Source organism: Mustela putorius, unplaced genomic scaffold (assembly GCF_011764305.1).
Source record: "Mustela putorius furo isolate JIRA1106 unplaced genomic scaffold, ASM1176430v1.1 tig00000827_pilon_pilon_pilon, whole genome shotgun sequence".
Lineage (NCBI taxonomy): Eukaryota > Metazoa > Chordata > Mammalia > Carnivora > Mustelidae > Mustela > Mustela putorius.
This window is the reverse complement of record NW_025421489.1, coordinates 1-24,517: the sequence shown is the minus strand read 5'-3', so window position 1 is coordinate 24,517 and position 24,517 is coordinate 1. Positions and strand designations below refer to the sequence as shown.

Sequence of the window (24,517 nt, the reverse complement as noted above, 5' to 3'; positions counted from 1 at the left end):
GTGGTTGGTTTTCCAGACTTCTAGAAAGTTAAACCTGTCCAATTATAAAACTTAAAAACATGTAGAATATTTGTATAATAAGAATACAAAGACATACTAATAAATTTATGAAAAATTTATATATAATACATAAGTATATAAAAATTTGGGGCTCCTCGGTGGCTCTGTTGGTTAAGCATCTGCCTTCAGTTCAGGTCATGATCTCAGGGTCCTTTGATAGAGATGTCTGCACCTTCCCCCACTTGTGTGCTTTCTCTCTCCCCATCTCAAATAAAATCTTAAAAAAATATATGTATCTATATATATACACACACACATATATATAAATTTAGTATATAATTAAGAATTGCCTCAAGTGATTCTCCTAGTTCTCAGTTTACCAGTCTAAAATGAAGTTGTAATGCCCATCCAAAGTAGTTCCTGTTGCTTTCTCAGCTATTCAGTTTTTACCTTGTGTTTTCTATGTTCTTTATGATTGGTTACCTTGAGAGAAAAAACTGATAACAATTAAAGAATAACAGTTGGTCTGGATCAGGACTTCATCCCAGAACTTGCATGTTACCCCAGATATTTTAAGTTTTTGTGGCATCAAAACTTAGATGAGATTTTAACATCCAGGAATATTCTTTTTTTTCTTAAGATTTTATTTATTTGACAGAGACTGAGTGCAAACATGGGGAGCACCAGGAACAGGGAGAAGCAGGATCCCTATTGAGCAGGGAGCCGGATGTGGGGCTCAGTTTCAGGATCCTGAGGTCATGCTTAACCGACTGAGCCATCCAGGCACCCCCAGAATATTCTTTTTATAGCTAGTCACCTTTTGTCTCCTCATTTTCAAAACACAACCAGTGTAGGGACACCATATGATCGATATTGGAGGGGTGGGGTTAGTTCTGGCTATTGTTTTATGTTTCTTAATTTCTTATATTAAACCAAAATATATATCAAAACATGATGTGGACTGCCTTATAATTTCTTATAATGTTCACGTGGTTTGGCTATAAATTTAATTTGCATAACTTATAAAGTCTCACTGTGTAGATCCTTAAATAAACAATGTAGTGGGCTAAAACTGTTAGTGTCCAGTGTACATTTGCTCTGACAACTTGTGTATTCTTGGTATGTTAAGTGTTTTCAGCAAAACTCTAGTTTTGCTTAGTGATCTTTTTTTTTGTTTTTGCATCTAAATTTCTGTCTTCAAGACAATATTTTTGTCTTTTTCTCAGGAAATTAGAAATTGCTCTATTTACTCACTTATATCTGTTCAGTAGGGAAGTTTAACCAAAGAGGAGAGGTTTTAAGATAGTTTTGTAATAGTTCCCTGTAGTTGATCTGAAGTGTTTTACTGTCTTTCCAAGTTTTCACTGTCATTCTTAATGATGTCATTACTGATATATATCATCTGAGGGCAAGTAATAACAGTTGCTAGAGGAGGAGGCTGCATGAAAAGTGAAATAATCTTTTAAGGTATACACTTAAAAAAATGCTAGTGCTAGCTTTTATATTGGGTTTAAGGCAGTGTATCTCGTGGTGTACATCCCTGACCAGTTGTATCGGGATAATTTCGGGTGACGGTTAAAAATGCAAACTGTCCTGGATCTTTTTCTAGAACTACAAACCAGAATTCTAGGCCATGGCCTGGGAACTTGCATTTATACATTTCTCAAGTGATTTTTATGCAGAGTTGAGTTTGAGAATGATTGGTTTAAATTTCTCTTGTTAGATATGATGAGGGAAGAGGGAAATAATTTTTCATTTTAAAATATTTATTTATTTGACAGAGAGAGAGAGAGAGATCACAAGTAGACAGAGAGGCAGGCAGAGGGGGAGGGGAGGCAGGCTCCCTTTCTGAGCAGAGAGCCTGATGCGGGGCTCAATCCCAGGACCCTGAGATCATGACCTGAGATGAAGGCAGAGGCTTAACCCACTGAGCCACACAGGTGCCTCAATTTTTTGATTGGAAGGTGTAAAGATGTTATTTAAGGGGTCCCTGGGTGGCTCAGTTGTTAAGTGTCTGCCTTCAGCTCAGGTCATGATCCCAGAGTCCTGGGATGGAGCCCGCATCAGATGCCCTGCTTGGCGGAAGCCTGTTCCTCCTCTCCCACTCCCCCTACTTGTGTTCTCTCTCTTGCTGTGTCTCTCTCTGTCAAATAAATAAAATCTTAAAAAAAAAGATGTAACTTTAATGTGAGTCATTTGTTCCTTCAACATGGTCTAGAAATCTGGAAGATGTAGTTTCTTTACTTCACTATGAATTAATGTATGTAAACTTAGATATAATTTTCTGTACTTTCTTACATCTGAATAATAGGGTGGTTGAAATTTTAGGAAACTAACAAATATATAAACAATTATTTTTGTTCTCTTTAGTCTGCTTCCGGACAACAGGGCTTGACTCTGCAGTAGATCCTGTCCAGATGAAAAATGTCACCTTTGAACATATTAAAGGAGTAAGTTAAAAAGTTTACCCTGCACTCTTCAAATATTATCTAATTATATAAGACCAATATTTTATTTTAAAGGTATAAAATAGAAAATATATTTATTGGTCTCTACCTCCAGTTTGAGGCACTAAAACTCTTGTAATTCCCTAAATGACAAGAGTACTAAGTGCATCTTTGCTTCTGCAGTTTGGTCTTTGATGCTGATGTCAGACACAGGGCTTCCTGGGTGATGGCAGTGTCATTTGTATGAGGCCACTCTGGTGGGCTCCTGGATAGGGCTGGACCCTAGAAAAAACGAAGCCGTGATTAGAACCTTGGAAGTTTTAGCTTCGCTGCATATTCTCCAGCCCTCTTTTAGGTATTGGGACAGAAGAAATAAGTCTCCGCTGTCATTTCTAACAGAAACTAAACCATGATATTGCATATGAGGAAAAAATAATAGAGTGTGCTCAAATGTGATGAAGCATTATAGGAAAAATATGGAGCAGCATGAAGAAGACAGGGAGTTTTGAGAGAAAGATCACAATTTTATTTTTATTTATTTATTTATTTATTTTTAATTTTTTTTATTTTATAAACATATATTTTTATCCCCAGGGGTACAGGTCTGTGAATCACCAGGTTTACACACTTCACAGCACTCACCAAAGCACATACCCTCCCCAATGTCCACAATCCCACCCCTTTCTCCCAAACCCCCAACCCCCAGCAACCCTCAGTTTGTTTTGTGAGATTAAGAGTCACTTATGGTTTGTCTCCCTCCCAATCCCATCTTGTTTCATTGATTCTTCTCCTACCCACTTAAGCCCCCATGTTGCATCACCACTTCCTCATATCAGGGAGATCATATGATAGTTGTCTTTCTCTGCTTGACTTATTTCGCTAAGCATGATACGCTCTATTTCCATCCATGTTGTCGCAAATGGCAAGATTTCATTTCTTTTGATGGCTGCATAGAATTCCATTGTGTATACATACCACATCTTCTTGATCCATTCATCTGTTGATGGACATCTAGGTTCTTTCCATAGTTTGGCTATTGTGGACATTGCTGCTCTAAACATTTGGGTGCACGTGCCCCTTCGGATCACAAGGTTTGTATCCTTAGGGTAAATACCCAGTAGTGCAATTGCTGGGTCATAGGGCAGTTCTATTTTCAACATTTTGAGGAACCTCCATACTGTTTTCCAGAGTGGTTGCACCAGCTTGCACTCCCACCAACAGTGTAGGAGTGTCCCCCTTTCTCCGCATCCTCTCCAGCATCTGTCATTTCCTGACTTGTTGATTGTAGCCATTCTGACTGGTGAGAGGTGATATCTCATTGTGGTTTTGATTTGTATTTTCCTGATGCTGAGTGATATGGAGCACTTTTTCATGTGTCTGTTGGCCATCTGGATGTCTTCTTTGCAGAAATGTCTGTTCATGTCCTCTGCCCATTTCTTGATTGGATTATTTGTTCATTGGGTGCTGAGTTTGCTAAGTTCTTTATAGATTTTGGACCCTAGTCCTTTATCTGATATGTCGTTTGCAAATATCTTCTCCCATTCTGTCAGTTGTCTTTTGATTTTGTTAACTGTTTCCTTTGTTGTGAAAAAGCTTTTGATCTTGATGAAATCCCAATAGTTCATTTTTGCCCTTGCTTCCCTTGCCTTTGGCGATGTTCCTAGGAAGATGTTGCTGGGGCTGAGGTCGAAGAGGTTGCTGCCCGTGTTCTCCTCAAGGATTTGGATGGATTCCTTTCTCACATTGAGGTCCTTCCTCCATTTTGAGTCTATTTTCGTGTGTGGTGTAAGGAAATGGTCCAATTTCATTTTTCTGCATGTGGCTGTCCAATTTTCCAAACACCATTTGTTTAAGAGGCTGTCTTTTTTCCAGTGCACATTCTTTCCTGCTTTGTTGAAGATTAGTCGAGAATAGAGTTGAGGGTCTATTTCTGGACTCTCTATTCTGCTCCATTGATCTATGTGTCTGTTTTTGTGCCAGTATCATACTGTCTTGATGATGACAGCTTTGTAAGAGAGCTTGAAGTCTGGAATCGTGATGCCACCAACTTTGGCTTTCCTTTTCAATATTCCTTTGGATATTCGAGATCTTCTCTGATTCCATATAAATTTTAGGATTATTTGCTCTATTCCTTAGAAAAAAATGGATGGGATTTTGATAGGGATTGCATTAAATGTGTAGATTCCTTGAGGTAGCATAGACATTTTCATATATTTGTTCTTCCAATCCATGAGCATGGAATATTTTTCCATTTCTTTGTGTCTTCCTCAATTGCTTTCATGAGTACTTTATAGTTTTCTGAGTATAGATTCTTTGCCTCTTTGGTTGGGTTTATTTATAGGTATCTTATGGTTTGGGTGCAATTATAAATGGAATTGACAAAATTTAGCGATTTTCAAAAAATTCCATTTTAGAAAAGGAATGTTTTCTTGAGAGTATTTGGATACTTCTTGAAGATAAATATAAGTGGTTTTAGATTAATGTAAAATATGAAGTAATAGAAAAAGCACATAAAATGTCACCACTTTGGACCGAAAAGAAGCAAACTGTAAAACAAAACATAGGAAAATATTGTGGACCCACTTGAGTAATAAATGCAGCTATTAAATTAAGCTCTAGTATTTTCAAGGATAGGTGAATCAATTTATAAAACCTGATATGTTGGGGCACCTGGGTGGCTCAGTAGGTTAAGTGACTGCCTTCAGCTCAGGTTATGATCCTGGAGCCCCAGGATCGAGTCCCACATTGGGCTTCCATCTCGATGAGGGAGATTCTCCCTCTGACATTCTCCCCTCTCATGCTCTTTCTCACTCTCAAATAAAAGTAATTAAAATATTTTTTTTAAAAGCCTGTTTTTTTTCCCTCTAATAGTGGTAGCTTTTATAAATGTACATATAATTACTAAATACTAAAGTATAAAGTATTTCAAGATGAAATTCAGAAAATAAAATGTTTTCTGAATGTTTTCAGTTGTGCTTAGGCTAGTAACAGTTTAGGTCATCATTTGAAGATTTATAAGTCATGTCTGCCAACTCTGCATTTCTTTATTTTTCACAAAGTTATTTAAATTTAATAAGTTTTGTGATGTGTCCCAATGGGATTTTAATGATCTATTTAATAGGAATTTTGGTTTTCCTTTAGAAAAAGTAAGTTTATTTTGTAGTTACAGTGATATAAATATTTTAAGTTCTAGTTCAGGATAGTTGTTTTCTTTTTTCTTTTGGAATATGAGTCATTTGTGAAGAGTTGTTTCAGAATTTCAATATTGTGTTTATCTACGTAGCTGTGGATCCAAAAATTGTAGCTCGAGGTACTGTTGGCTTTTCTGGAGCAGAGTTGGAGAATCATGTGAACCAGTCTGCATTCAAGGCAGCTCTTGATGGAAAAGAAATGGTTACCAAGAAGGAACTAGAGTTTTCCAAAGATAAAATTCTAATGGATAGGTTTTTTCTCTTTCATTTTCCCTGTCTTACACTGTTCATTATGTTAGAGAATAAATTCTTTTTGAGAAAAATGTTATAAGAAAGAAAGGAATAGGAGCAAGAAAATACTTACTCAAAAGTAGCCACACAACTGGGCCTCTTGCAGAACAAATACAGTTTATATGATTATACAGTTTGGGGGCAGGGGGTACCCATGTGTTTACTCTTGTCTGGTATAGCTGATAAAAGAATAATTGTACCAATAAAAGAAAAATTTTGCTAATTTTCAGTATTTGATTTTAAATCTTGAATGAACTTCGAACAATTTAGTTCTGACATTTCTTGTTGAAACGTATTTTCTGGAAATAGGATTAAACTTCCTGGTTGATAGTAAGGAGTAAGAGGACAGCTCTTACAAATTTGGTTGTCAGTTGGCAACTTATTTTGGTTTAAAATAACTTATTAATGGTATTAAAGTCATGACACTCTAAGAATTACTTAAAGGCAAGTTGGTTTCATTCATCTAAATATACTTTCCTAATGGGATAATTTTATTCAACTAAATTTTTAACCTTAGGGCCTGAACGTAGAAGCATGGAAATTGACAATAAAAACAAAACCATCTCAGCGTATCATGAATCCGGTCATGCTATTATTGCATATTACACTAAGGACGCAATGCCTATCAACAAAGCTACAATCATGCCAAGAGGGCCAACACCTGGACATGTATCTTTTTTTTTCTTTTCCTTCAAATAGCACTCTCCAAAAGCTGTAGGAAACTGTTGAGGAAAATAATTAAAAAGAAAATTCAACTAGGTTCTAAGTTTGCTGATAATTTTCTTTTTTAACATTCTGAACCATTGTGAGATCAGAGATACTCATGAACTTATATGCTAATAAAGAATACTAATAATTCAAATATTATATATCTACATGATGAAATTTAAGTCTTGAATGACAACAAAGTATCATTCTTAAATAGGTCACTGCTTTTTTCCCTCTGCAAAGAAACTAGGTTAGTGGTTCCATAGTCTTTCTAAGATTTTTCTCACTGAGTACAAGTTTCATTTTCTTATCTTTCTAACAATAGATATTTTAAGCCCTTTTTGGCACCTGGGTACAAGTCCATCCTATTGCAGCATTATCCTGTTGCAGGGTTAAAGAGCTATGATATGGAAAATGAACTTTTGCTTTGTAAGGAATTTTTCTCCCTTTGTATAATGCCAGTTTTGTCGTTAGTCTCCTGAGACCAACTCTACTAAATGTCTTTGAGCTGTCAGCATCATGACATTAAGTGCTATAGCAAGAGCCAGATGATAATTCTGATCATTAATGTAAATATTTCCAACTGTGTCTGGAGTTTTTCTTTGTTTCCAATTGTCCAGGTGTCCCTCTTGCCTGAGAATGACAGACGGAATGAAACTAGAGCTCAGCTGCTTGTGCAGATGGATGTTAGTATGGGAAGAAGAGGGGCTGAGGAGATTATTTTTGGAACTGACCATATCTCAACAGGTTGGCTGTAAAGAATGGCTTTAGTTCAGATTGTGCTTGCTGATATAAAAATCTTTAAAAATACTCAGTCTATATATATTTTTAAATTTTAGGTGCTTCCAGTGATTTTGATATTGCAACCAAATTGCAAAGTGGATGGTTGCCAGATTTGGAATGAGCAAAAAGGGAATAGCTAACTTTACCCCTCCCTCATGTATCAAATGATGATTTGCCAAGTGTCTCCTTATGAGACAGGGTTCTTTTTTTATTCTTAAGACTTTATTTTATTTTATTTTATTTTTACTGTAGAGAGCGAGTATGAGAGGGGAGATGGTCAGAGGGAGAAGCAGACTCCCAGCTGAGCAGGGAGCCCAGTGCAGGCCTTGATTCTAGGACTCCGGCACCATGACCAGAGCTGAAGTGAGTCTCGTAACCCACTGAGCTACCCCAGGCACCTTAGGAGAGAGGGTTCTTGTTATAAACTGGTAACATTAACTTTCCCCCTGTCTCATTTCGAGTAGATTTGTCACAGCTCATTCTAAACTAAACTTTTTTTTTTTTTTTGAGTGCTAAAGTACAGTATTCACGTTCCATTCTGGCTGCTTGGACAATAGTAGTATGTCATGAGTTAAGCAAATGATAAGATACTCTTTTTTTGTTCATATGACCTAAACTTCTGTTTGCTGAGCTTGCTTACTTTGCCCTTCCCATGTATTTCACTCTCCTACGTTATCACTGTAGCTTCACACAGCACTTTTAGTAACTACTTTGTGGATTTCTGGATTTAGAATAGTGGCAAAGGTTTTCTAAGAAGGTACTCAGAACCATATTTGGGATTTTAAAGTTTCTCTCTTGTTCATACTTTTTGTCTTATACTTTCAGAAGAATGATGAAATTTCTATCCTGAATTCCTTCCTTGCCCTTGATGAGGTTTCCTTAGGTATAGGATAGTACTTCCTCTGTTTACATTTATGAGTGGTTTGGGGTGATTCTGTTCAATTTCTTTCTTTTCATTTGTTTTAGCTTGGAGTTATGACCTACAGTGATACTGGGAAACCAAGTCCAGAAACTCAATCTGCTATTGAACAAGAAATTAGAATCCTTCTAAGGGTAATAATTCTAGTTTTCTGTGCTTATTCGTCTGTCTAGTCATTAATGTGCCTAAATAGTTAGGTGCTACCAGAAGATAATGGTTATCCCCTGTGTAGAGCTGTCACTATATATAATCAAGAGAATGAGTGCACCATTGAAGCCATGATTTGAGTATGCAGTTGGGAGCCTCTGGTCATAGACTAAATCTTTATTTTACTCTGGCCATAGGCTAGGAACTGTCAATATCAGTAATTTTAAATACTCTACTTCATCTGTAAAACCATAGTGTTGTTAGAATAGGGAGGATATTTGATTATTTGAATCTTTATTAGTTTTTCACTCTGACATATATTTCATTCCACAAATATTAGTTGCTTTGTGCCTCGCTGTGTACATATGTACATATGCTGAGAAGGAAGCATAAAGATCTTTGAAAACAAAAGCCTTTTTGATTGCAGGGTCCAGTACAGAGTATGTGAGCGTCGATTCAGTGAGATGAGTGAGAGGTTCTGTGGAATCTCCTTAAGGCAGAGCAGATGCTTGGATTAGGGGAGTGAGAGGGGAAATTGAGAAAAATGAAAGCATTCAAGAGATGCTGATCTAGTGGAATCGAATGCCTTTCTGATATTTGGGTGAGAGTGCAGCTAAATTAAGTAACAAAGCTGTGTTCTCGATTTCTGCCTGTTGCAGCCATCTAGTTGTGTGGCCGTTGACTGAGAAACCACTGATGATGGCCCAAGGTTGGGAACTGTGTACATTATAAGCTGAGTTTTATACATATTGAATTTGAAGTGTTTTCTTTTTTTAAGGTTTTACTTGTTTATTTGAGAGAGATCGAGAGAGCCTGAGCATAAAGTGGGGTGGGTGAGGGGCAGAGGGAGAAGCAGATATCCCTGTTGATCAGGGAGCCTGATGTGGGGCATGATCCCTGGACTCTGGGATCATGACCTGAGTGGAAGGCAGACACTTAACCAGCTCAGCTCCTGAATTTGAGGTGTCTTAGTGAAGATTTCATGTGGGGAGGGATACATGCGTCTGGTGCTTATTGCAGAGGTTGGATATGTGCCTTCCATTTGGATGTACATGAAGGCAGGTCTTGGAATGGAAAAGACTGAGCTAAATGGCTGAAAGTCTAGTGAACGAGAACTGGAATTAGGGTTGTAGATGGCAGAATGAAGGATGTTGAAGTCAGATGGTGTAAACTTCAAAGGAATTATGCTTTATAGAAGAGGCTCATAAAGTAATCATCTGTCAGCGGTGAGGGGAGCAATGGTCTCATCTCTTTACTCTGAAAGATCTGGGATAGGAGGAAATCAGTAGCTGTCAGTCGAGGGATTCAGAGTGTCCCCAGGAGGGCCAGGTTTTGATTAACTCAAGGAGGTAAAAGCTTTAAAGTCATTAAGTTTATATGTTGGAAAGGTTTAGAAGGTGTTTCAGAAGAGGAATTCTCTCTCCCTTGCCTGAATCTTCATTCTTTGTTTTACTATTTAAATTATCCTGAGTAAATTATCTCTTCTAGTATTAGAGCATTGGAAATACTCTTTCTTTGCTCTTAATCCTTTTCTGAAATATTAAGCTTGCTAGGGTGTAGGTACTCTTTCCACTTGATGGCAAACTTAAATTGTTATTAAGGAAAATGATGCTTAGCTAGTATACATTTTAGGTTCAAATGTATATGAAACTTAAAGATATAAAAGCCTTAGCATAGTATTTTTTTTTAAGATTTTATTTATTTGTCAGAGAGAGTGAGGGAGAGAGAGTGAACACAGGCAGACGCAGAGGGAGAAGCAGACTCCCTGCCGATCAAGGAGCCCGATGTGGGACTCGATCCCAGGATGCTAGGATCATGACCTGAGCCGAAGCAGCTACTCAACCAACTGAGCCACCCAGGTGTCCCGCCTTAGCATAGTCTTCCATGGTACAGTGTACGGGTTTCATTCCAATGGAGTTTTTAACGTTAATACTAATTCATCCTAGGTTATTAGTTTCAATATTCCATGACATATTTATAATACTTTATATGTTCTCTTTAATTTGATATTTCACTTGACCATAACAGTTTTGTTTAGAATGTCTAAGGATGTTTATTTTTAATACTTGTGTTATTTTTATATGACGTATGCTTCTTGGTGTTGGTAAACTCATTTTACAGTGGTATAGTGGTCACTGACTGACAGGTAAGTTGTTACCAAATAAGAAGAGAAAAGTAGATATTTTCTCACCCTTTAAAGTGAATAAATTGGTGAAATCCCACAAGGAGAAAGGAGCAAACATGCCTTTCCTTTTAACATGTATATTGTATAGAGAAATAGATTTCTTTGTTCGCAGACCTTATTTAAAAAGCAGATAAGTTTAGTATATATTTATATATCTTTAAGTATAGCTGCCTAAGTAGTCCTCACTTATCCATGTGATACATTTTGAGGTTAAAATAGAACGTTTACAAGTATGAAACTAATCTTTGAGAACCAAGGTTGCCTTATCTATCAATCAATTAATCAAGTAGGCTTCATGCTGGTGTTTAAAAGCTCCATGCATTAAGAGACTCTTAATCTCACAAAACAAACTGAGGGTTGCTCAGGAGGTGGGGGGATGGATGGGGTGGCTGGGTTCTGGACAATGGGGAGGGTATATGCTATGGTGAGTGCTGTGAAATGTGTAAGCCTGATGATTCACAAACCTGTACCCCTGCGGCAAATAAGACATTCTATATTAATTTTAAAAAAGAGATTCATGCTTTTATCTTTGATAAATAGAAATGAATAGAGTTCACATTTTTAAGGGATATACATTTTTTTTCTTATTTATGATTTTATCTTCTACTAAGTTTTCTGCCTCTTAGATACCTCCTTTTTTTTCATTTCAGGACTCATAAGAACGAGCGAAACGTATCTTGAAGACTCATGCAAAAGAGCGTAGGAATCTAGCAGAAGCCTTACTAACCTATGAGTCTTTGGATGCCAAAGAGATCCAAATTGTTCTTGAGGGAAAGAAATTGAAAGTGAGATGAGAACTCTTAAAACGGATGCATTGCCAGTTTTGCTGCAGGAATATATAAGTAGCATTTCGGTAGTTTCTTTCTTTTTGCGATGCTTTTCTCCCATTCTTGCCTTGGTATCACTCAAGAGTGTGAAACACTTTGTCTCTCTTTTGTCACATTTAATCTCATTCTGGTTATTCTCATGATAACACCTATGGTAAATTATCAACCTAGCAAATATGTTAAGAAAAATAAAGAACTATTAGGACTGGAAGAAGCTTATTTGAGAAATGTTAATCAGTTATTCAGTTGAAAATAAGTAATGATTTTATGGTTGGTTCCTCTACTAGATGTGAATAAAAACTGTGCCTTTTGCTCTTGGGAAGTACTTTTACTTGGCAAGGTAAAATTATCGAAGGATTATCTTTGGTTTTAGATAGTACCATTTATCTTTGATGAAGAAATGCTGCTGTTTGGCTCAAGTGAAGTATATCTCTCTATAGGTCAGTGTAAACTTCATTAAAATGCACTTAATTATTGTGCTCCCGATTGTCTACATATAAAATAGTTCTGTTTCTGTCTATCTAAGAGAGAATTGTAAATGTACAGATTTAATCAGAATTTAAAACCTGATGACAACCTTTTAGAAATGCAGCTTGCATTTTCATGGTCTTTTTGTTTGTTTGTTTTAAACACCATCATTCTTACTAATGAAATTTATTTCAGAGCAGCAAATATTTTGTTAAATAAAAAGTGAGTCACTTCAAAATCTGAATAACTATATAAGTATGCTTAGTATTAAAAGAAAGATTAACCCCAAATCTCAATCCTTTCAAAGTGAACTTTGAATTACCCTCCTGGTTATGGAAAGTCATATTTGCTTTTCATTCAGATTTTGTGAATATGAACATGTTGTTACAGGATTTACAGATGACTTTATTTAACTGAAGAGAATTATTTTAGAGCTCATTGTATTGGCCTTACAACCATATTATATTCTTGAAGTGATTTTATTAAAATTACCTACAGTTTTCTAATAACTTTTAAGCTGTATATGGTCTTCATTGAAGAAGTTGATAGAGGGAGTTTGCTATACCGTATCTTGCCTCTTTTTTTTTATGGTAGCTTTAAATCTTGATCTAATTTCAAACTTGATCTAAATTCCAAACTTTGGTCCAGATTCATTATCCCATTTTTTAATTGGCCACTTCCCTTTCCCCGTTCTCTTCTCTTTCATCCTTCCCTGTCCCTCTCTCCTTCCTTCCTTCTCCCTGTGTGTATACATGTCTTTGTGTGGATGCATGTTTTTATTTTTCTTAGACAGACTTCTGGGGTAGAAGTTGCTGGGTCATGTAGAAAGTTTCTGTTTACCTTTTTACGGACCTGATGAAATGCATCATTCTCCGTATCTTCTACAGTATATTCTTAGAGTCTTTTTGATAAAAATGTCATTCCTAGAGAGTCATTCTGGTGTGAATGAAATAATATCTCATGGATTAACATACGGTTATCTACACTAGTGATATCCTCTCCTGTTTTATTGGCCGTGTGTATATTTTCTTTGGAGAAACATCCATTCAGAGCACCCTCACTGTCCCTTTTGGGTTGTCTTTTTTTTTTTTTTTTAATATTATAAACATATATTTTTATCCCCAGGGGTACAGGTCTGTGAATCACCAGGTTTACACACTTCACAGCACTCACCAAAACACATACCTTTTGGGTTGTCTTATTATGTGGTGTGAGAGATCATATATTCTGAACACAAGTTCTTTATCAATCTTGCTTTTTTTAAATCCAATTGACAATCTCTGTTGAGTGGAGTGTTTAGTTAATTCAGATTTAGTTTTGATATACTTGTTTCTACACTTCCCATTTTGCTTTTTCTTTCCTGTTTTTCTCATATCTCAAGAGATCCTTCTGTTCGTCCTTTTTTGAGTTACGTCTTAGTGATTGATCTAGGTATGACTGTGTGCATCTTGTCAGTCTACTCTAATTCTGGTCAAATGTAGGAACTTTGTTTCAGTAGATCTCATTTTCTTCTCTGTGCTCCTAGTGCCATATGTTATATCTGTGCATGTTACAGCAGCTCAACAATACAGTGACATAACTAGTGCTTTATAGACTCTTATTTCCACAGTCTTTTTCCGGAAATGTCATTTATTTTTGCCTTTGTTTTTTTAAGAATAGTTTTACTGGATATAGAATACATGGTTGCCTTTTTAAAAATCTTTAATCATTTAGATTATGTTATTCCATAGACTCCTAGCTTCCATTATTTTTTTTTTAATTTTAATTTTTTATTTTTTATAAACATATATTTTTATCCCCAGGGGTACAGGTCTGTGAATCACCAGGTTTATTTTTTTTTATTTTGATTTATGTTATCCCATAGACTCCTAGCTCCCCTTATTTTTTTGTAAGAAGTCAGCTGTTAATCATAATTTTGGTCTCCTTTTGTGATAGATTGGTTTTTTTCTCTTGCAGATTTCAAGGTTTTGTTTTTGTTTATTTATCCTTGATTTTAGCAGTTTGAACCCATGATGACATGTTTAGGTGTGGATGTGCTTTTCTATTTCCTAGTTCAGATTTACTGGGCTTCAAGGATCTGCAAATTAGATTTTCATCAAATTTAAGCAATTTTTGGCAATTACTTCTTCAAATATATTAATCCTTTTCTGTCTTCCTTCTGGGCGTCTCCTTACATGTGTGTTGGTACACTTATCGTTGATCTGGTCTCTGGCTTTGTTCATTTTATTCATTGTTTTTTTCCTCCCTCTCTGCTTGAGATTAATTTCTGATTCTTCAAGTTCACTGATTCTTCTGTCATCTGAAATCAGTTGTATTTTCGATTGCAGGTGCTGTATTTTTCAGCACTAAGTTCACATTCAATTCTTTACTTTGTATCTTTTTATTTTTTTATTTTTTAAACATTTTTTTATTTGACAGAAAGATCCTAAGTAGGCATATAGACAGGCAGAGAGAGAGGGGGAAGCAGTCTCCCTGCGGAGCAGGAGGCCCAATGTGGGCCTCGATCCCAGGATCCTGAGATCATGACCTGAGCTGATGGCAGAGGCTTAACCCACTGAGCCACCCAGGCACCCCTGTATATCGTTTTATTGAGACTCTTCATGTGTTGTGTCATTTTCATCATGGTTTTCAACACTATTTCCATTAGTCTTTGACCATGTCCATGTAGCTGCTTTTCAATCTTTTAAATCTTTGCTGAATCTACCATCTGGAAATACTTAGATGGGTTTCTCCTTAATGCTTTTTGTAGTAAGGGTCACCTTTCTTGTCTTTTTATAATCTTGTTAAATTTCAGGTGATGTAGCAATTAGGGGTTCTGATTTCCACCCCAGGGGGTTGTCTTGTTTTGCTTAATAACTTGCCTCCAGTAAATTTATGAAGTCTGTCTCTCCTGCAGTCTGCAGCCATTGATGTCTCTGTTCATTTCTTAAATTTTTAAGTCTTGCTTCCTACATGTTGCTGCTGTGTCTGCATCCTTTCACATTTAGCCAAAGATTGGGCAGATGTTGTGTGCAGACCCCGTTATTCATGCTTTCTCCTCTGCTGATGGATCTGTGTGGGCTTCTAAGTCCATTCAACATTTGGGTCATTTTCAAGGCTGCCTGGTTTTTGCTTTCTAACAAGCTTTTTGCTTCTTTGCGTGTATGCGCATGGCTTGGCAACCATGGGTATGTGGGTGGCTTGAACCAGCTTCAGGTTCAACTGCATGCCCTGGGTAAACCTGGAGCTTCTGTGGAGTGCTTATCACATTGAGATGGCTCTCTGACCTCTCAGAGCTTACAGTTGAGTATCTTGCTACTCTTACCTTGTTTTCCCCCAACAGCATTGCAACCTCAGGCTAGAGAACCCTGTCTGCTTAGCATGGAGGCCACCTATTAGACTAACTCTGTCTCAGGTCAGGCAAGTCCCTTCTTAAGTGACAGGTTTCAGGCATGGGAACTGAGAGCACAGCACAGACTCACACAACTCTAATCAAACTTCAGTAATTTTCATGAATAAACACTTAGTTTGTTATAGGTGTTCAGAGTCTTTAAAATATTATTATCCAGATTTATAGCCCCGGAGCGGAGGCCGGGCCGCCCCTAGCGGCGAGCCGAGCGGAGGCCGGGCCGCCCCTAGCCGCGAGCCGAGCGGAGGCCGGGCCGCCCCTAGCCGCGAGCCGAGCGGAGGCCGGGCCGCCCCTAGCGGCGAGCCGAGCGGAGGCCCCGCCGCCCCTAGCGGCGAGCCCCGCCGCCCCTAGCGGCGAGCCGAGCGGAGCCCCGCCGGCCCCTAGCGGCGAGCCGAGCGGAGCGCGCGCCCCTAGCGGCGAGCGCCGCCCCTAGCGGCGAGCCGAGCGGAGGCCCCCCCCCCCTAGCCCCTAGCGGAGCGAGCCCCCGCCGCCCCTAGCGGCGCTGCGAGCGGAGGCCCCGCCGCCCCTAGCGGCGAGCCGAGCGGAGGCCCCGTAGCCCCCAGCTGGGAGGCGAGCGGAGGCCCTGCCACAATGTGATCTGAGAGGCTTGGGCCTCGCACATGCGCTTTGGGCACCTTTAGGCGCTGCCCTTTATGCGCAGGCGCAGGCACGCGGGATTCAGAGGTGCGCAAGCGCATTTGTGCTTGGCGTCATGGTTACGGTTGTTAGGGGCTCCAAGATTCCTAACTGTTGCTCGGTACCTTTGGCTTATCTCTAGCACTGGTGCTGGTGTCTAGAAGCGGCGAAGAGACGAGCGGAAAGTGGAGTGTTGGTTAAGCCTCTAGGCTTTGCAATGAAGAAGTTTTTTGGTTTCCGGACTGCGAAGGTGCGTTCAACCCCGACCTTAGACATGGAGCTGATGAATGACTTGAGGGCATCGGTTCACAAGGAGGAAGTCACGGAGACCCAGCCCCGGTATAACATCCGCGTGAAAGAGCTCAAAAAGATCCACAAAGTTGCTGTCATGGACAACATATTCAAAATGCAGCGGTTGCTACTGCGTGGGAAGAACGTGAATAAAAGAGACAAGAGGAAAAGGTAATAGGCATTAAGGGCCTGCTTAGCCAGAGGGAGTTATTTTGTGTTTATGTAGTGAACTTAGACTGACCCCGCCCCTCCCAGAGGAAATTACTTGCAAAGGCTAGATACAGGGGCAGGTCAGGCCAGGTGAAGAAATCCAATCAGTAGGGTGCGCATATATCTACTCAGGTAAATTGAAATTCAGTTGGCCATCCATATATGTACTAGGGTAAATTGAAATTCAGTTGGCCATCCGTATATTACTAGGGTAAATTGAAATTCAATTGGTCACACATAGAAAGCCCGGGCAGTTTTCTCTGTGTGTTGCAGACCTAGCATGATTGTTCAGTTTTCTCTGTGTATCACAGTCTCATTGGTCACCTGTGTATAGCCCGGCTAAACGATCTCTAGAAAAGTCTGTCAGGCTGGGAGGGGTCTTCTCTTTGCAAGAGACAGCCCTGAGCGGTCAGTTTGATTGTCGATGCTTGGCGCGAAATAAATCTTTGCTTGACCTTCGTTTTATATCAGTCTTGTTCCTTTGATTACGGAATTGTCCGGGAACAAACGACGAGCACTGAGCCAGCATCAGAATTTCTGGGAAAAGCCTCTGGAGGCAAGATCACGGGATCCTGTCTGTCTGGTTGTGGAGCTCCAGGGTATGGCCCACCGGGGAGAAGCTGGAGCAGCCATGCTCCCCAGGGCTAGGGTGGATGCGGGGATGCCCCTTCCCTCCACAGGTAGGTCGCCAGGGGGTTTGTGTCCCCATAGGCAGCCAGGGGTTTTGAGTCCCCCTAGGTGTCCAGGGGCTTCAAGTCCCCCTAGAAAATCCCCACCTGTGTCAGGACCACAGGCCTGCAGTTGTCTTTGTCTTGTTTTGTTGTTGTTGTTGCAGTAGCAGAAATATCTGCTATTTATTTATTTCTAATGGTATTAAATACTAATATTGATAATTGGTAATTCTTGATTTTCATATGATCTATAAATCTAAATATCTAATAAAATGAAAAAATAATTTCATTTATTATTGAATATAATGTATATGAAAATATGTCATATATAAATATATATTTATGTATAAGATATATAAAATATATTATTTCATATATAAAATATATATAAAATACATAGTGTACACAAATAAAACTGTTCCTGTTTATTTGAATCCTGAGCTTCCTTTGGCTTAAAGTTTCTTGAAAATCAGATTGTAGATTTACTTAAAAAGAATTCTTCGTTATTTTAGTCCTCTTTTCCCATAGTGCTTTCAAGAACTAAAATTTATTTAAATGCCAACCATGTGACTAGAACTGCAGTAGAGCTGTTGTATGTATATACCATTATTTCATTTAACGTAAGGCACATTGATTGTGTGATGCCCCCACCATATTGTATACCAATAAGAAATCTTAAAAAATTCTGCCAATTATAGTTGTAAGGCATTTTGAATGATAAATCACATTCCAGTGTCAGAGATACTAAAAGGTGACAAAATGAGCCTCCTAGGATCATTGATATATAGTATTCTTGTGAATATTTAAAACATACCTGAGAAATAGGCATAATTGTATCACTTTACCTAATGGGAGTGTTGTCTTTGTACAATAGTAGCAATAGTAACAGTCATAATAATAATATGAAACAAACTTTGCATAGATCCTCATTTAAGCATGGTGATGAGGTCTTGTGAGATAACTATCCTTTACTTTACTTTATTTTTATTAGTTTTTAGTAATCTCTGTAGCCAACGTGAGGCTTGAATTCATGACCCTTGAGGCCAAGAGTCACATGACGTTCAAACTGAGCAAGGCATGGAACATGAGATAACTGTTTTTATCTCCATTATTTTGATGAGGAAATTGAGGATAAGGCTGAGCCATAACTATTAAGTTTAAATCCTATTAAACCCAGGTTGAGCTGAATCCTGAGGTCAAGCTCTACCTCGTCAGATAGCCTGCTCTTTTATTAGTATGGTGAATGGTCACTAATAAATATTGTACTTTCTTCAAAAGTAAATGAAATCTTTGTTTTTGAGTCAAAGGCATAAGATGCTACTTAAAGTTTACAATTACATGAATTAATTGCATGTTTTGAAATCGTGCACTATAATTTCCTAAAACATTCTTTCACTTTCATAGGACGCCTCTCCATCTGGCCTGTACCATCGGCCATGCCGACATGGTAGATTTTCTTGTAGAGAGGAAATGCAAGCTTGACCTCTATGATGGAGACTGTAGGACTCCTCTAATGAAGGTGTGTGGTAGCAGCTGTGTCTGCCTGAGATGGATTTGATTTAATTACTTAGTATGAAAATCTATTGCAATTAAGTGTAACTAATTGTTTGTAGCATGCTTGCTTTAAATTCCCAGAATTTACACTCTGTTTCTTGGGATACTACTGACAGGCTGTACAATACCAGGAAGAGGCATGTGTAGCTATTCTTTTAGAACATGGTGCTAATCCACATCTTACGGATAAGTTTGGCAATACTGCCCTCCACTATGCTGTTGCTGGTGAGAACACATCAATAGTAGAGAAGCTGATTTTATTCCATGCAAATCTTGAAGCAAGAAACAAGGTACGTCAACATTATTTATAAAGTATTTGAAATTTTAAAACATATATATATATATATATATTTTTTTTATCTACTACAAAACATTTATTTACATATTTATTCCTATATGTAATAAATAATAAATACTGAATTCTATACATCAAGTCCTGTACCAGGGAAACAACTCCAAAGCCAGGGCAGGGAGGACTAGAGAACGATGAAGGCCACGGAAAGGGCAGAGTTCTGTTTCCCAGCTGCCCTTCCACCCCAGGAGGAGAATCTCCCCATTAGTGCTTGGGAGTGGATGGTGGGCTCATAGCCCACAAAGGCTTGAAGGCCTGAGGGGAGTGAGGTGATGCTGGAGGCTGGGTGCTGTGCAGGGGCTTAGGAAACGGGTGCAGCTGGGAAGGGGTGGCAGACCATGACCCAGTGGGGTAACTTGGGTGAGTGCGAGTGGGAGGAGAAAGCAGCAGGTTGCAGGCCCCGGGCACTCCAGGCCCCAAGGTTCTGAAGATGAGAGCACGGGGGAATCGGGTCATGACATCCTCCAGGGGCATCTACTTGTGTTCATAGCCACTCTGCCTGCCATGTCCCGCACTGGGGTCTCCCATTTCACAGAGTAGTTCCTGCTCAGCATTGTGTAGGTCCTCAGGGCGTAGTAGCTGTGCATGGGGAGTCGAGGGGGACCGCACTCACTCTTCCATTTGTTATTTCTTTGACATGTCTTACCTCCTACCACTGCCCTTAAGGAAGCACTGTTGGTTGACATAGGGTCAATTTTTCATACGTAGAAGCTCAAGCATTCCCTCAATGAAAATATTTTGAAATAACTTCATTGTCTAAGATTTCACTTTATTTTTATTTTTTAATTTTTTTTTCTTGAGTGCACTTTTTGGAAATACAATAAATGCAATAAATGCAATAAAATAAGTAGTGTATACAGTGATAAATACTGTGATAGAAGCCGAGATTCTTAGAACCGGTCTATGTTTGAAGTAAGATTTGGAGAATGACTACAGTTAATCTGTTGAAGAGGTAGAGGAGGACTATTTAACTGAATTTATTTTATTTTTTTCAAAAATATTTATTTATTTGAGAGAATGAGAGTGGGAGAGAGACGTGAGCAGAGGGGTGGGGCAGAGGGAGAAGGAGAAGCTGACTCCCCACTGAGCAGGGAGCCTGACGTGAGGCTGGATCCCAGAACCCTCGGCTCATGACCTGACCTGAAGGCAGACCCTCAGATTGAGCTACCCAGGTCCCCTGTGGAAGGCTATTGCGAAGAGAAGGAGCAGCTGATGAAAGGGGGGGTGAGGGCTGGGGGGTGGGGAGGGTAGGGGTGGTGGCAGGGGGTGGGAAAGATGGAGGGCTGGAGAAGGTGGGGGTTTGAGAGTACTTATATATGTGTTTAAGGTTAGAGGATTCTTTATAGGTTTTAAAATTCAGTATGGAAGTATGTAATTTTGTAAATTACAAATAGTTTTTTCACTTTTACAGGTCGAATTCACACCATTTTTACTTGCTGTAATTGAAAACAATCATGAAATGGTGGAATTGTTAATTAGAAAAAAAGCAGATGTACATGTGGTTGATAAGTTTAAAAGGTACAGTAGTTGTGTTTTTTTTAACCGTATATTGTCCTAGGCTGGTAATAATTAAGTCAGAAAGAGTAACTTAATAAGAAGAGGATTAATTTATAATTATATAGTGAAAAATGTCGACATGTCATCAGTTAGGCAGAAAGCAATTATTCTGATGGGGCAACATGAAGAACAGTATACGCAGAATTTATATTCCTTCCTATTATTGACTGATGTGATCTGTAGTCCTTTTTTTCCTGCCATATGATTTTATGTTACCTAAAAGGGTTTCATATTAGTTTTATTATAAAGTGTGCACTCCTTTTATTTTATGACACAATATTAAACTTCTTAACCCTTTTATAGTATTTTTTAGAAACTTCTACTTAACATACATTTTCCTTAAAAGATGCATATTAAACATAAATAGGAGTTGTTTTATCTTTTGGATGACTCCTTGCTTTAATTTTTTTTTAAAAGAATACTGATGTTAGATGATCCCTAAGTGATTATTAATTACTATTACCAGATAGGGTGGGCTTATCATCCTTTTTCATGTTATATATATATATATATATATATAGAGAGAGAGAGAGAGAGAGAGAGTTTTCATTGATAAGGGTAGAAGGATGAAAGATAACTTTAATCAAATAGATTTTTCTTTTTGTGAGGACAAATCATAGGTTGATGATAAAGAGAAAAGAGATGGACTTTAGATAGACACAAGACTAGGTTTAATTCCTTTCCTACTTGCTGGATATGTGACTCTGATACATTCTCTGATATGGAAAGAAGGATAATATATCCTTCAAGGGTTGTGTGTAAATAATATCTTATAATATAGTATTTAATTTAGTGCCTAACCATGCTTATTTTAGTACCATTAACTGCAACTATGACTCTTTTATTACTGTTAGTATGAATGCTATTATTTTAAGCCTGCAAGTAGCTTTTTTGTTTTTTTTTTTATTTTTAAAGATTTTTTTTTTTTTTGAGAGAGAGAGAGAGAGAGAGAGAGAGAGATGAGCAGGGGAAGGGGTTAGAGCAGGGATCCAGACATGGGGCTCACTTCTAGGACCCCAAGTTCATGACTGAGCTGAAGGCAGACGTTTAAATGACTGAACCACCCAATCACCCCTGCAAATAACTTTTCTTTAAAAAGATTTTATTTATTTATTTGACAGGCAGGGATCATAGGTAGCCAGAGAGGCAGGCAGAGAGGGAGGGAAAGCAGGCTCCACACTGAGCAGAGAGGCCAATGTGGGGCTCGATCCCAGGACCCTAAGATCATGACCAGAGCTGAAGGCAGAGGCTTAACCCACTGAGCCACCCAGGCACCCCTGCAAATAACTTTTTATACAGACCTGTCCTCTAGAAGACTTGGAAATACACTGAATCAGCTTAAGGAAAAAAATGGGGAATTCTTTTTTAGAATCTTCACTCGTTCTGTTAAGTGACCTCAGCATAGTTTCTTGTTCATCAAATGACTTTAAACTAGCAACTTCTACTATCATACCCAGGTGGGACAAGAGGCTTCTTTTTTGCCTTTTCATTTTAGCCATGGAGGTAATTTACAAAGATAAACACTTGAAGTTGTTAATGGTCAATTCTGTACTGACAGGCAAGATATTAACCTGGTAAAGTATATGACATTTGCTGTTTAGATAACCCTAAGTTCCTAAGGGTGAAGTTATGTCTCTGTCATTTTAGAACAGCCCTCATGCTTGCTGCGCCTTCGACATCTCCAGATGTAGTCAGGCTTCTTCTTCAGCAAGGTGTTAATACCTCTTCTCGAGATGAACGTGGATGGACGGCAGGAGACTATGCTCTTTTTAGTGGATTTGATGGGTAAGTGTTCACATTAAAATGTTAGTTATTACTAAAGTGAAGTTTAAAATAATTGAACTCTTAGTTCTTATGTAACAGATGAGCGTTCGTAGTTTGATTCCGGCAATTTGGGGACTGCAGTGAGTTAGCCCATGTCACTTGCCAGAAACCAAGACAATGGCTAGAGTAGTCAGCATTAGAAATGAGTGCAGGGTTTTTTTTTTTTTTTTTAATCTCAGGACTATTGAGACCTTTATCTTTAGGGATCCTAACTGTATCTGTTTCATTCCAAGGATAACTGTTATGCATGGGGTACAAAGAATGTTACATTTGTGTGTTTACTCCTTCCTGCCTCCCTCCCTTCCTCCCTCTCCTCCCTCCCTCTCCTCCTTTCCTTTCTATGTAGATTTCAGTTATAATTATTTCAGAGAGGGGCAGAGTAGGGGCAGAGGAAGAAGCAGATTTCCTGCTGAGCAGGGAGCCTGATGTGGGTCTCAATCCCAGGACCCCAAGACTGTGACCCGAGCTAATGCAGATGCTTAACCAAGTGCCAAGTGAGCCACCTAGGTGCCCCAACATCAGCCCCCCCCAACTAGTTACTTGGGTCCTGAGATGCTCAGTTTAGTAGAAAACCCTACCCTTTCCCTTGAGGGTTATCTCCTATTCTTTCCCCTTTGAATTTTCCAAGAACCTAAAGAGTTCCCAAAGACCAAAGAGACCATCCTCTTTCTTCAAGTCATTTGGAGGGAAAAAAGGGCATTCTTATCATTGCCTTGTTTCCTTTGATTCTATTGCTGCAATATTGCTGTGTGGTGCCTTGGTGACTCAGTTGGTTAAGCGACTGTCTTTGGCTCAGGTCATGATCCTGAAGTCCCAGGATTGAGTCCCCCCAGGTGGGCTCCCTGCTCAGAGGGGAGTCTGCTTCTCCTCCTGACCCTCCCCCCTCTCATCTTCTCTCTCTCCCTCTCTCATTTCTCTCTCAAATAAATAAATAAATAACTATCTTAAAAAAAGAAAGAAAAATAAAGAATTAATTCTTTGAGAGAGAGAGAGCAAGAGCATGAGCATGAGCAGGGGGAGGGGTTGAGTAGGGGTCCAGACGTGGGGCTCAATTCCAGGACCCCAAGATCATGATGGAGCTGAAGGCAGACACTTAAATGAATGAGCCACCCTGGCACCCCTGCAAATAACTTTGTATAGAGACCTGTTCTCTAGAAGGCAATTTTTCCCCCCTGCAGTCTGGTTATGATTGACCTTTGCTCCCAGGAAGCCCTTGCTGATCCACATTCCCCAGTCTTCATGGTGACCCACAATGAGACTTCAAAGCTACAACATTTTTTAGTTTACGACATATGCTTATATGCTCAGCTGCTATTCCAAGGCACCAGCACCCTGTTCTGGCTGCCGGGCCCCCTGGCTTTAGCCACACACACCCTTCCCTTCACACTCAAAAGGCTTACGTGAAGCCCATATGTTCGTGCAGACCTTCATAATGAAGTACCACTTGAGGATTTTGCTTGTCTATCACGCTAGCAGATGATAGTTGGGACCCTTCTAAGCTCTTAAAGAGGTTCAAATAATGCTACAGGAAGAGTCTGGGCTTTCCTTTCTCCTTTGTTACTAGGCCTGTATCTCAAGCCTAATTTAAATCCTGCAGAGTGCCTTTTCTTATGAGGTGATGAAAAGGTCTCATACTGACCTTCTCGGAGTGGTGGGCATCACCTTTCCCAAGAGGCCATGTTTTGGGTAAAAATATTCATTAAATCCTCTTAACAACATTGTGAAATAAGGCAGTAAGATGCCTGTTTTATAGAGGAAGACTTGGAGATAGAGAGAAGTGGCTCCTCCAAGAGCAAATAGCTGTGGTTAGAGAGTTAGGACCACTGAGTTCAAAACACGTTCCACTATGGCAAGCTAACACTACTAATTGCTAAATTACTACTTCATGACTAGTGTTCACCTTACTTTGAATTATATGGGGTATTTTAAGTTTTGATATTAGCTCTGATATTATTTCAAATACACTTATGAATTTGATATATTTGGTAAATATTTTCACATATCCAGTATATTAGTAACATTGTTTATCACCCTTTTTATATGTAGCAATCACCAAACAATTGCCAAA

At 38.9% G+C, this 24,517-nt stretch overlaps 1 protein-coding gene across 1 annotated transcript; it reads left to right on the top strand.

Moving 5' to 3' along the window:
* Positions 1–15,949: 15,949 nt before the first annotated feature.
* LOC123393331 (putative ankyrin repeat domain-containing protein 20A5) lies at positions 15,950–24,511 on the top strand (the record flags this gene model as incomplete). The annotated part of the gene is made up of 6 exons (XM_045084934.1): positions 15,950–16,452; positions 18,567–18,681; positions 18,833–19,006; positions 20,480–20,586; positions 22,273–22,410; positions 24,496–24,511. Coding segments are annotated over exons 1-6 (795 nt in total), but the record flags the coding sequence as incomplete, so codon positions are not given.
* Between the last annotated feature and the right edge of the window lie 6 nt (positions 24,512–24,517).